Here is a 12981-nt window from a genome sequence, read left to right on the forward strand (position 1 = left end):
AACTTCTATTTTAGTAAATTATTGCACAATTTCCCTGCTTATCTTTTGCTTCTTTCTGTTGATCTCATTCTGAGTCTGAATATGGTCTGATAATGAGTAGTGTATTTTGCTTTAGTTGTCACGATTCTTCATTATGAAATACTGTGCACGCCTGGTTAAAAAGCTCAGCCTGATCCACGGCTAATATTAGAACCCCTGATGGGAAAGTGGTTGAGTGATGCAGCTGGGACAGAGGAAGTTACATGCGTCATCCAGCAACAGTTGTCCTCAATCTAATTCTCTTCGGTGACATTCTCCCCGCAGCGAGACAAAATATGCAATTTGTCCTCATTGCATTTAGCTATTGCCCAAGTCAACCAGCTTGCTTAAATGTGTTGTGGTGAATGAGCATTGAATTTGTTTGGCTAATAGCTGCTCGTTTCAGGGCTCTCCAGAAGAGGGCAGTGTGTCACCAAACCCAACTCCCAGTAAGTACGCACGAGGTTGATGGATCTCCGTTCTTACAATGCTGAACACAATCAGCTGAAGTGTTGTTTGTGCATGCACGTGTGTTCTTAAGTCCCGTCAGGTCCTCGGGCTGTGAGCACCGTTAAGATCACGCCTCTGTCAAACATGAAAGGATCCCCTGACCTGATTCCTGCTGCAGGTGATACTTCCCTACTTCTCCTCATTAATCTTTCAGTGCTTTCAAGTGTGAGACACCTCATACTCCCCTATGAAAATCTAGAAGGATGTGGAATCATGTTAATAAGACGCACTGTGCTCTACTTCCTGCTTTGACTAAGTGATCGTGGCAATTAATTTTACGTGACAGGATATAAATTGGATGGCCTGGTTACAACGGTCTTTTTTTGTTATTTGGGGCAGCTTAAGGATTCAAAAACGTGGTGATGAAGTGCACTTATAACACGTTTGCTTGGCAATCCTTTTCAGGCCTAGATGCCAGCAGGGTGTGCAAAGGGAAAGGAGTGGTGACACTGAGGGCCACCCTGGTCCACTTAGATGATGAAAGCAGTGGCGGTGCAAAGTCCAGCGTCGTCGCAGCACCAAGTAAGACTTCAGCTTCACAAAAAATGGAAACAACACATTGAGTGACACTAATAGCCGCAATAAGCTGTAATGCTGTGAACGTGTGTTTCTGAAGAATATGTTCATGTAAATGTGTGTTGTGATTATACCGGTTATGCATGTGTAAAATACTTTGGTTAAAGTCGAAGCTCTAATTCCTCTTCTATGTAAATCAGTACAGACTGAAATTAAATGCAAAAGTATGAAGTACAAATGAAATTGTACTGTCCATTACTGAATAAACTTAAGTGTTTGTTTTGACAGGAAAATGAGAAATCAAGTCAAAAGTGTACTTTGCAAAAATGTTCAATGCAGCACCACAAGTCTAAACATGATATTCTGACTAATATTGTGTTTGTGGAAGTTGAATTAAGCACCAAAACCAGCCATTAGTATTCATCTGTCAGGGCGTTCATGTTGCCACTTGTCGATTAAAAATGACGTCACAGTTAGTACAGGTAGCGACCAATCACAACTCGTCTCTTGTCTGAGGTTGGTCATGTGACCTTTGCAAGCTGAGCCATGGTTGGTTACCAGAATCCTGAGCAGCTACAATGTTGGTTACAGTCAACAGCAAGTGGCAACATGGTCCCAAGATCTCAACAGTGGCTCACTTTTGTTCAGTGCTTTAAGTAGGAAAAAAAAGTGCCGGTTCACCCGTTGTTTGACTGTTGCTAGCAAAATTAGGCAGAGGGTAATAGCAGATCATTAAGTTAAATGGTAAATAAATAAATCCAGAATAGATAATATGTAACTTATAAATGAAGAAATTCTGCCTGAGTTTGAAATATCTGAATGCATTTGAATGCACCTCGGTTATCCAGCACATCGCAAGACATTAACTTAAGAGCTGTGCGTTACCTGAGATCTTGGTGTTGATCAGCGATATCAATACAAAGTATTTTTAGGTTAATTAATATTATGGTGTTTAAAAGAATTTTAAAAGTGTTTAAAAGAATTATACTTTGTTGGATTTTAATCGTGCCATAACACACATTTCCCAATGGAAACACTATAAACTACGTGTCAAAAACGTAATCATTTAATCAAATTAATTTGATAAGAATATAATCTTATTTCTTAAAACATAATTGTCTTTCCAGGAACTGTATCAAACAGGGAAAATGGGATACATATGGAACCCACGGTAAAGAAAAGAAATGTAAAAGATTGACGCTCTTTAGTATCATTGTGATACCGATACTCACTTAGTTATGATCTATTAATACTTGATCGATCTGCACAGCCCTAGTCAACATTTCTGTTAGCAGCAAATGACCTAGATTTGTGCCGTATCCTACAACTACCACAACATTATTAATTAATTAAAATTAATTGGTTTTTGTTGTTGATTTTTTTGTTTGTTTTTTCATTTGGTGTAGCCACATTACTGAAGGATTCATGTGAGTTTCACAAAGGGCAAGAAAGAAATGTATCAAGTGTACTGTGGCCTCATATGAAGTCTTGCTACGTCGTAAACTGTCCTGGCAGTGCTATGCCGTGCCACTGTGTTCGGGACCACTTAAAGGGACAGTGTGTAAGATTGATACCGTTTTTTCATTAAAAAGGAATAAATTAAATGATATTTAATTCCAAAAACTTGCAAATGAATGTGTTCTTAATGACCAACAGTATATTTAAAATATAATCATTGGTCTAGTTATCATTAAATTATATTACATGGGGGGTGGCACTTCTCCGAGGTGGCCATGTTTGTTAAAGCACGGACAATGGTATATGCAGCACCTCCTGCTGTCCATAGTGAAAAACGGTCTCAATCGTAAACACTATCCCTTTAAAGCATTGGTTTATCTCTGTTGTCTTGTGTTATGCCTTCATCGGCAGAGCTTGAAAAAAATGTAGACACTTTTCAAACTAGTAAACGTAAAAAGTCGTCAGAAGTATAAGTACCGGTAAGTGCACATACCTTAAGAAGTCAATGTTGGTACAATTACAACATCACTGCTTTTAGGGGTTTGTTTAGCTGTCAGACTTACATAACTAATGATGTTTTGAACCAGATCCGTCGTCGTTAGGCAACTCAGGGTCACGACAAAGGGCAATTGCTCATATTTTCATTTGTGTGTCAAAGAGCTCTTTTGTAGCGGTGTGCCCACAATGCAATTTGCTGCCGAGGCCTTGACTGTGGGCCTGTTTGTTGCGATGAGCACATTGGGACAGTGCTGGAAGCCAGCCAAGCCTTTTGGGGCGCTGCTTTAATTGTTGTAGAGTCTGACTATAAAGGCCACTGCAACAATGAGGCTTTGCAGCTCACTGAATAGGTGCTTTGTTCTGGTGACAAAATTCAGAGGTTATGGGAGAATCTTTTTTTTTCTTCCTTTTTCCGGGGGATATCGAAACGAAAACATTCCCCTGTTGGATCATTAATTAGCTGGATTTGTTTGCTATCGTGACTGCACCGGCTGTCAAATAGAGATTTCTGGACTTTTTGCAGGTGTCTGCTCAAGCCAGATGAATGGAGGCTTGGCTGAGGAGGGCGAGAACATCACAGCTGATTTTCTGCTTGTAAACAACAGTCACTGCCAGGTATGTTTTCTCCCAACTCGTCCTGACAAATGTAATTGTTGTTTTACAATAGAAAGTTTGTCATTTTTGTCACTTTTAGGCCAAGTCACCAGAGAGCCTAAAAGAAAATCAGGCTCCAGCTCCATGTGACAACAACAATTGTTTCCCATCAACCCCAAGCTCCATCTATCCATGCACAAGCACAGTTAATCCCACAATAGTTCTACTACAACACAACAGAGGTGAGTCGCGCCAGTCCATCAGTTGGGGGTTTTAACAAACTAAATGTGCTTTTACACTATTTATGTCTGTGGCTTTATGTGTTTTGAAAGTCCGCTTGCTTGGTCATTCTCTTTGCTGCTCCTAACAAACGCTTCCACTTTGTCACGTTGTTCTTCTGTCACACGTCATCATGCTGGCCTCGCCCTTGTCTTTCTCCCACAACAGAGCAGAAAAAGCAGCTTTTTCACTTGGAAGGTATGCTCTAGGATCTCGATGTGATGGGATCTTGATTTTTGTTTTTGTTTCACCTCCAACGTTGTCATTTTATCTCAAAGCAATATTTAAAATTGGACCAGACCATTTAAACAAAGAAACCATAGTTGGGGCAATTCCTCTTTTAATTATTAATTACATTTCATTGAACCTTACCATACATGCCAAATGTATTTTCATGTTTTTTTTTTGTTTACTATGAGATCAATTATTTTGTTTTTAATAATTGTATATAATTTATTTTCATTGACTTCATTTGATGGGATTTGACTTCAGTGAACCACTGTTGAGATCTTGAGGCCATTGCTGATTTAAAAATAACGGATAACTGGTCATAATCCCATCAAAAGATTGGGCATTTATATTTGTTATTCAAATCACCCAAACCTACCTTGCTCATCTACAGGAAGTCTCTGTCCCCCTCTCTCTTTTATTAGAAGGTACACCTGCATAATTTATTGGAATCCAGTAAGTGTACTACAGTATCTGTATTAGTTAAAGCATGCATTTATGCAAAATAAAATAATAGTCACTGAAATAAACACCGTAGTAGTTTTCAGTGTTGTAGTGAACATTCTACTGTGAAGTATTGGCTGTCATCATGATGCAGCGAAACACAACAGGCATGTTAAACAAATTAAAATAATAAAATGATACTTTTTCTGAAAGTGTCATCAGAATTGAGCGTTATCATTTTCATTACGGAATTATTTTTAGGTTTTTGTGTTGGTGTGCAGTAGACTTACTGCAAGTGTACCTAATTTTATGGCTAATGAGTCACAAAATCCAATTGTGAAGTTGATTTCCTTGTCTTACAATTATTGTGTCGTCTTGTGTTCCAGACCCCACCCCAGAAAGAGACAAAAGCCCTGATCTTGGGAGAGACTCGGTCAATTCACTTGCAGACATGGATGGCAAAAGGCTGCGACTGTCGCTACACTCCCCCGTCCTCAGTCCGCTCAACAGGCCCATTGTGCCAACGCGGGTGAGTAACACCGAGAGCCTTTTACATACAGAGGCATGCATTGGAAAAGTAAAATATCAGTCAGATATTATTAAAATGAATGTTTAGCTCTTGACTTTCTGTATCTGTCTTTAAAAATGCATCTGCCCTCTTCAAACACTAATGTTTATTCATATTACTTTCAGAACACTGAAAAGTCCAAAGATTGGTACAAGTCAATGTTCAAGCAGATTCACAAGATACCTGGTAAGAGGCTTTTTCAATTTCAACTCTTAGTATGCTAATGACATTTGCCAGTCATTTTCCCTTGCTTGTGTGCAAATCCTGTGCATTTGTGTGTATGTGTGTTTTAATGTCACACTGTGGTGTTTGTCTCCATCACTTCACTCAGAGGCTATTGAGGAAAACCCTTACCGCCCCACCTACAGGTTTCCTGAAAACTATGACAGGAAATCAAAAGGTATCTTATGGTAGACCCCTAGTCTCATTGGATTTACTAATACCACTCATCACTACTCATGATATACTTATTATATGTACTGCCAACTTAACCTAACTATATTATATAATGTCGTCAACTGCAGTGCTAGTCAATAATGTCTTGTCTTTCCCCTTTATTCACGACAAATGTCACAACATTTCCCCTTTCTCTTGCCACCCGAGTAGTTGTACTGTGTGCGCAAACACATCCTGCTGATCTCCCACAGCCCTTGTAGATTTTTTAATGAGCAAACATGAATCAGGTGACATGAAGTGATTCGTTAATATTATTAATTTATTTACATCATCACTTGGTGCACATGGCGCAAAGTTCTGTCTCACAAAGCCTTCCTGTGTCCACTGTTACTGTATTAAATTACCCATTTGTATCTAGTGTTTCATTTCATACTCATGAGAAGTGAAACAACCAAATAAAACTATCATCTTGCAATACCATTTTATTGTGCACAAACTTGTCTAAATTTTACAAAGATTTGTTTTATGAGGATACAATTTACATTTACAAAATGTACAAATCTGGGTAAAGAATTGTATTTTGTTTTTTTAACACTCCATAAATACAACTCAGCGGACACTTCATTAGGCACACTACATTAGGTGCAAATTCTGCCTTTAAAATGCATGCATCCATCTAGTTTCTGTAGTCGCTTATCCTCACTAGGCTTGCTGATGCCTTCCCCAGCTGTCCTCAAGCAGTAAGCGTGGGACACCCTGAACTGATTGCCAGCCAATTGCAGGGCGCACCGAGACAAACAGCCAGTCCATGCACCCCATCACACCTCAAAAGAATTTAGAGTGTCCACTACCATTCGTGCTTTTAGAGTGTGAGAGGAAGTTGAAGTGCCCAGAGAGAACCACGTGGGCACAGGGAGAACATGCAAACTCCACACAGGAAGGCTGAGAGAGCTGGAATTGAACTCAGGACTCCTAACTATGGGATGTGCTAACCACTCTTTCACCGTGCTGCCCAAAATACATTCCGTGCAGGCCAAACATTAGGACACACTTCCTCATTCGATGTGTTTAGCTTTTCATGACTATTACGTTGTTGATTCTCAATGAAGGCATCAAAATTATAAATGGACAACTGCTAAAATTGTTATTATGGAAACCTGGTAGAATTCATATTAAGATGATGATTTCGAGATGGAGGTTTACAATGTGTGTGTCCCAATATATTCTCTATTACAATATCGTAATTTCGTTTGAGTGCGCTGATGTGCCTTGAACGTGTAGTGTAGTGTACTATTGTCGCCACTTGGTGACACTACATGCCATCTATAACCACATGCTGCTCTCATGTACGGTACTACTATTTATTTGGCGGACGGGGTTTTTTTGTTTCTGCAAACCATAACCAATCATTAAATGTATGGCAAAGCTAAGCTTCAGTTAGTATTTTGATAACAGCAGTAGACTTGTGACATTTGAGGTTGGATACAGATCTCATTAACGCACAACAAAAAATGTGGTTTGTGTCAATTCGTTCATATTATTCAGCTATCAATTTGTTATTGCACTTTTCTTCATTTTAGGGTTATGTTGAGTTGGAATATATCCCAACTAACCATTAGTGAGAGACTGGGTACACCGTAGAGTGACCAGCAGCCAGTTCTATTAATACAGTATCAATATTTATTTATAAGGTCTGCTCGTGTGTCTGTTTTTGCCCACTGCACTCCTCTCACTGTGATTCTCATTGACACTTGTATCCCATTTTAGCTCAGTAATGCTTCTGTAGAGTGCTTTGCATCGACACACTTTGATTGTATTTAGTGAAACTTCATAGAATGCGGAAAGAAGGAAAAATGTTTTAGTGGCTTCTGAATTATTGATTAGCCTTTTAAAAAAGATGTTTTAGAAATACAATACAGCTGCCAGATGATAAATTAATAAATACATTTCTATGTATTTCATTCTTGCTGAATAGAAAATGGTCCAAACCCCTTTGGCTACATGGAAGATGGTGAGTTTGAAAATTGATTAATGAACTAACCTCACTTCAGGTGAGGCATTACTAGAGTAAATAGTCATTGTAGGTGTGGTGTTCTGATATGTATGTATTTATTTATTTTAGTGAAGGGTGTGCCACGATCTCAAAGTGATGCAGATGTTGGTTCAAGAGCAAGGTCAATGCCAGTGCCGACGCGGTCCTCATCACTCAGAACGTCTGCCAAGAGGTTAGTGTCCTCCATCATCTCATCTGCACATGCATCCTAATGCCCTCTGTGAAAATAATATGGTTTCAATCAAATCATAAAATGGTTACTTTCTATTGAAAGTTCTTATGAATCCAGAGTTATTGCACACACTTAAAAACCACAACATTTGAATGATTAGTTTAAAATAAGACAAGGCAATAGTATATAATATTGTATGCTGTATTTAATGCAGTACATTCTATATCAGAGCGCTCTTGATGTCCATGTTAATCAAAGCAGCATCAGGGCACACAGAGACAAACAGCCAATCAGACTCACAAACCCTCCTTAGCGCGATTTGGTGCGTCCAATATTCTTGTCATGCATGTTTTGGGGATTGTGATGCACTCTTAGTAAGAAGGAGCTGGCTTACCACACAAGCAGCTCAAGTTAAGCCTAGCATATAAATGCGAAGCACCCAGCTGTGACTGTGACCACAGCATTTTGCATTTCCTTGCCTTGAATTCTAACAACAATTCCAACTGAATGCCTAACCCTTACCCTGACCTCAACCAAAATCAGATTCCAACCTGAACTCCAAAACCAAGTCTTGACCCTCAAATGAGTTATGGCCTTGTGGGACCAACCAAAACGACCCCACAAGGACGAGAGGTCCTTAAAAAGACCGTAAAAACCTGGAATATGAGCCCCGCCACGTAGCAAAAACACGCACACACATAGAAGTTGGCAAAGGAAGATGTCCTTGTTGAGAGACGAGTGATGCAGGAGAACAGGTGATGGAGGATTAGAAGATTGGAAGCATTAGCCTCTAGAGCTGTGGCTGACATGTCGAGGTCTGACCTTTACTCCTTGGTCACCAAAATGTCAATGCCTGAATACACCTTATAAAGCATATGAAGTGGCAGTGAGGATGAAAATAACACATACTTTTTTCCCCCCAGATTTTTTTGTTCTATTGCAGAATTCAGACGGGAAATCAAGCATTTGTTCCATCTTGTTTACTTAGATGAACGACCTACCAGGAAAACATTTGTTTTCATTCAAGGAGAGAAGGGCTGGGCTGATTGTCAGAATATTTAGATTAATAAAAAAAAAAAAAAAAATCTTATCCAGACTGTTGCCATGGCGACTACATAATGAGGACTGTCTCTCTCCCATCCCATACCCAACCCGCCCCTAATTCTCGCCTCTCCACAGAAATGAGTGGGAGCCCCCGGATAAAAAGGTAGACACCAGGAAGTACCGCGCCGAGCCCAAGAGCATCTTTGAGTATGAGCCGGGGAAATCATCGGTGCTGAAGCTGGAGAGAACGGTATGTTAGCCGCCTGATTTGCTCGCTCCATCCCTCTCTCTCTCTCTCTCTCTCTCTCTCTCTCTCTCTCTCTCTCTCTCTCTCTCTCTCTCTCTCTCTCTCTCTTGCTCTCTCGCTGCATGTCGTGTGAGCAGCACTTCACTCCTACATCCATCTATCCATCCATCCCCCACCCACCTCTGCATCCAAGCTCCCGTGTGGCAGCTTCAGCACCGAAGGCAACGTTGCCTTGTACTGAACATTCCTAAAGGGTGTCCTGTTCCTTTGACAGATGATCCCAGCGTACATTGGGGAGGGGTATTGCTTACAAGTGGATCCTTTGTCGTTCTTAGGCAATTTAAGGTTATTGGGCTGAATCGTCTCGCGGTGACAGGATCGCGAAACAGACCCAGATCATGGATGCTGTGTTTTTTCCAGACGGAAATTATAATGCTAACCTTTCGACATGGTGCTGACCCAAATTTCAGTGTCCTTGAGGGATGCCCTTCTCCTTCCATGAAAATTTGCTCCTTAGTCCTTGTTTAACGGTGTGGTACCGATAATAATAATACTGGCTCAAACATTTTTTGCTGCTGGTTTATTTCCAGCTGAGCTTCTTATATAACACGGAACGGTAAGACTGTAATTGACTGTGGTTACAGCTTGTCTTAAAATCCTGTTTACTATTTGTCCTCTCCAATCATTCCCAGGCTGACACTTATAGTTAGCAGCTCAGCTTTTCATTGTGTTAAAGGTGAGACATATAGAACACATGTTCTATGGCTGATTATATTACAGATTATAGTTGTGTCCCTTTGCATGGTTATTCATCATTGTGGTGTATCTATTGATTAGATTATATGAAAGTGTAAACGGCAGCATTCTGGGGTAAATCACTTTTTTTAAAGGATAGGTTCACTGATTGTGGCTAATTGGAACCCAAACCTCCTTTACGTAGCCTAAATAAAAACTCTGGATCATGAGTCCAGAGGGTCTGCGGTCAATGACCAATGGCTTTATCAAGTCTCATGTTAACAGAACTTGAAGAGGTGACACTGCTAACCTGATTATATTTACTTATTTGTATTCTTACAGACAGGCTTTTCTACCCTTTTTTTATTTAAAAGGGAAAGTCAAGTCAAAAGTTTTCTTTGTTTTTTTTACAGTGGTATATGCTAAACAGGTTGGACTTATATACAGTACTTCTTTGTATACCAAAAGGTGCTCAAAAGCTGACTTTGGCCCGCTCATGCACCAACAGAGGATGTTGTCATGCAGGGTGCAGGTGCTACATCCACTGAGAGCTAATTGGCCTTCAGTGTTTTACTCAAGGACGCTTCAACATGGTTGCCAGGGTCAGGGATCTAACCCGCAGCCTTCTAGTTGTAAGACTAGGACTTCCGCTGAGCCATGCAATAGTACTGTATGCTTAAAGCAGCCCTTTCTCAAAATGGGTATTCTCATTAATGTTGAGTGTGTAATATAAATTAAGACACAAAAGCAAGCCTTTTTCTCCCCATCTCAAAGGGTGGTCATTTTGCCATTTGCTGTCCAATGAAAATGACATTAGCTGAGCTCTCAGCCAATGTGATGCCATTTTCACCCGAAATGAATAAATACTGATAGATGTTGTTGTTTGATTAATTTTACTTAAATGCAATTGACTTGACTTCCCCATTAAGTTATGCCATGCACCACACATATATTTTTAAAGTGTTGTTTTTTTCTTTTTGCCCCATAATTAACCATTTTTAATCAAATGAGAACCTATCTCTTAATAAGCCAAATTCTGGGTGAATTCATGAGCCATCTGATGGCTCATTACTTCGGTTTGTTATTCCATGCTGTCTGAATTGTCTTCTCTTTGTCTTTCTCCTCCTCTTCCTCTTGTTGCCATGCCCCTATAGACTCAGGATGTATGTCCGGAAGATGTAGATTTAGAGAATGAGCCATGGTATAAATTCTTTTCAGAGATGGAGTTTGACAAAGCGGTAAGTTGTTGTTGCCTTTAAAATGTCAGTGTATCGTATTTAATGCATGTGATAACATATGTGTTTAAATAATGTCGAACAAATTGTCTGTGACTCCCGATTTGTACTATTACGATGAAATGCACATTCCTCAGATGGATGCTCGGTGATAATCACCCCTCCCCCCACCATCCTTTTTTTTTTTTTCCACAGGAGACCAATAGGTACAATTCAAACCTCAAAACAGGCAGATCAATTGATATTTATACTATTATACTTCATCCACCATGCTTTCAGGTTTACTGTCATATGTGTAAAAATAACTTCATGTAAACCTATTAAAGAACAATTTACATTCTAGACTTTAACTTTGATATGTAGTGGCAATTGTAAAAATTGATATTTTTCACATTCACTTAGGGCTGTCACTCAACTAGTTTTTAAAATTGATTATCTTATCCATTACTATATTGAATAATTAAGTTGCCCCCCGCCCAACAAAAAAAACATTAAATTTGATTTTATTTTATCTTTTTTTTTTCATAATCTAAGGTTGAACTGAGTGGAAGTAATTATTCATTAGCAATCACAATTAGCATTAATGGACTACTGATTACCGTTTAAGGTCAACAAACACTGACTAGTAGTTAGTTCACAGATACATATAGTTGTATGTATGTTACGCATGAAATATTATCCTTAAAGTCACTTACAGAAGACGCTTCAACAATATTCCATGAGTAAATTTGTGAGTGGTGCTTGCCTGTTAGCTAGCTATGAGGTCAATAACTTCCTTCCAATAACTTTGCCCTTTGTCCTTCTTCCTCTTCTTGTGGAAAAGCAAACTGGACATTCATGCTTGAGGCAGCCCCCTACTGGTTATAATTTGAATACTTAAAACTAAGCTACGATACTGTACATTTTTTTCTTAGATAATACAGTCCTGTTTATTGGAAAGTTCACACCGTTTTTGCATTTCTTTTGGAAATTCCATGTGCTAATAATGTCTTTGACAAAGCCCACTAACTACTAATGATACCATTAGCCATTTGCCCACTAGATGGTGTCCCAAGACAACAAAATCTCCACAGTGTGGCAATATTCAATATACTGTTGTGGTGTGCCGGGTCCACTTTAAAAAAAATACTATTTTTTGTCATTATTTTAAATTGAAAATGATCCCCAGTCTTTATGATTTGCTATCATTGCAACACTGTGTCTGCAAACAAAGGTCCGCGTAGAAGACAGTTGCACAAATTTTCTGGCGGATCTTCGATCTTCGAGGATATTTGTAGTCGACCCATTTTTTTAGGAGGACTTACCTGACTTGGTCCACTTTTTCCCAGGCCTTCATTCGATTCCTAGTTTATTTAGGTGGGCTTGAGTTCTATTTAGCTAGGAAGACAACAGTCACAATGTGTTCAATTCCTGATTCAATGAAGTTATCACACCCTTCCCTTATCATCACTGACCGGTACCGCTCAGTAGTAGCATAAATAACATACATAAGCTAAATAAAAAGAAAACCACAGTGAAGTTAGTCCTTTAGATAAGCCATACACACTCATGACCATTCGCCATCCAAAAGGTTTTCTCTTGACTTCTTTCACAGGCTCGCACAATACGTGTCATGATGTAATCTGTTGCCTTAACCACACCTGATATGGTTTTCTGCTCTTTTCGTTTGTGCCAAAAATAGTCGGCTAAGATCTATTTTTGCTCCTTTCAAGTGTGTTTCTCAGCATTTTTGTCAGTCTGTGTGGCTGAGCAAGCAAGCTTAGAGCTGAGCTTTGGTTTAGATAATTACACAGATTAGCGGTCAGCAGAGTTTATTATTGAATCTTGGGAAAGAAAGACAGAATAGAGTCTAATAATATTTTATTACTTCTTCCACATTATTAATTCAACTCCCATGAGTAAAACATAGTTTTTGAGGTATACCCTGAGAAGTGGAATGCATAAGATATGCCAAAGGCAATTCATCCAGAAGTCACTCCTCAAACC

The 12981-nt window shown here is 39.3% G+C and overlaps 1 protein-coding gene across 1 annotated transcript in view; it reads left to right on the forward strand.

Annotated features, from left to right (window-relative positions):
• The window catches only part of sorbs1 (sorbin and SH3 domain containing 1), a 49571-nt gene that overhangs the window by 13587 nt on the left and 23003 nt on the right, over positions 1–12981 (forward strand). Inside the window, exons 2-14 of the mRNA XM_088421098.1 lie at positions 425–467; positions 560–646; positions 934–1050; positions 3524–3615; positions 3695–3836; positions 4042–4071; positions 4932–5074; positions 5239–5299; positions 5445–5513; positions 7485–7520; positions 7632–7734; positions 8914–9028; positions 10915–10998. Coding sequence (XP_088277224.1) covers positions 613–646; positions 934–1050; positions 3524–3615; positions 3695–3836; positions 4042–4071; positions 4932–5074; positions 5239–5299; positions 5445–5513; positions 7485–7520; positions 7632–7734; positions 8914–9028; positions 10915–10998 — 1026 coding nt within the window. The 5' untranslated portion in view covers positions 425–467; positions 560–612. The remainder of the gene's footprint in view (positions 1–424; positions 468–559; positions 647–933; positions 1051–3523; positions 3616–3694; positions 3837–4041; positions 4072–4931; positions 5075–5238; positions 5300–5444; positions 5514–7484; positions 7521–7631; positions 7735–8913; positions 9029–10914; positions 10999–12981) is intronic.

The sequence above is a fragment of the Hippichthys cyanospilos genome, chromosome 8 (assembly GCF_059441005.1).
Source record: "Hippichthys cyanospilos isolate Australia breed blue-spotted pipefish chromosome 8, RoL_Hcya_1.0, whole genome shotgun sequence".
In the NCBI taxonomy this organism is placed as follows: domain Eukaryota; kingdom Metazoa; phylum Chordata; class Actinopteri; order Syngnathiformes; family Syngnathidae; genus Hippichthys; species Hippichthys cyanospilos.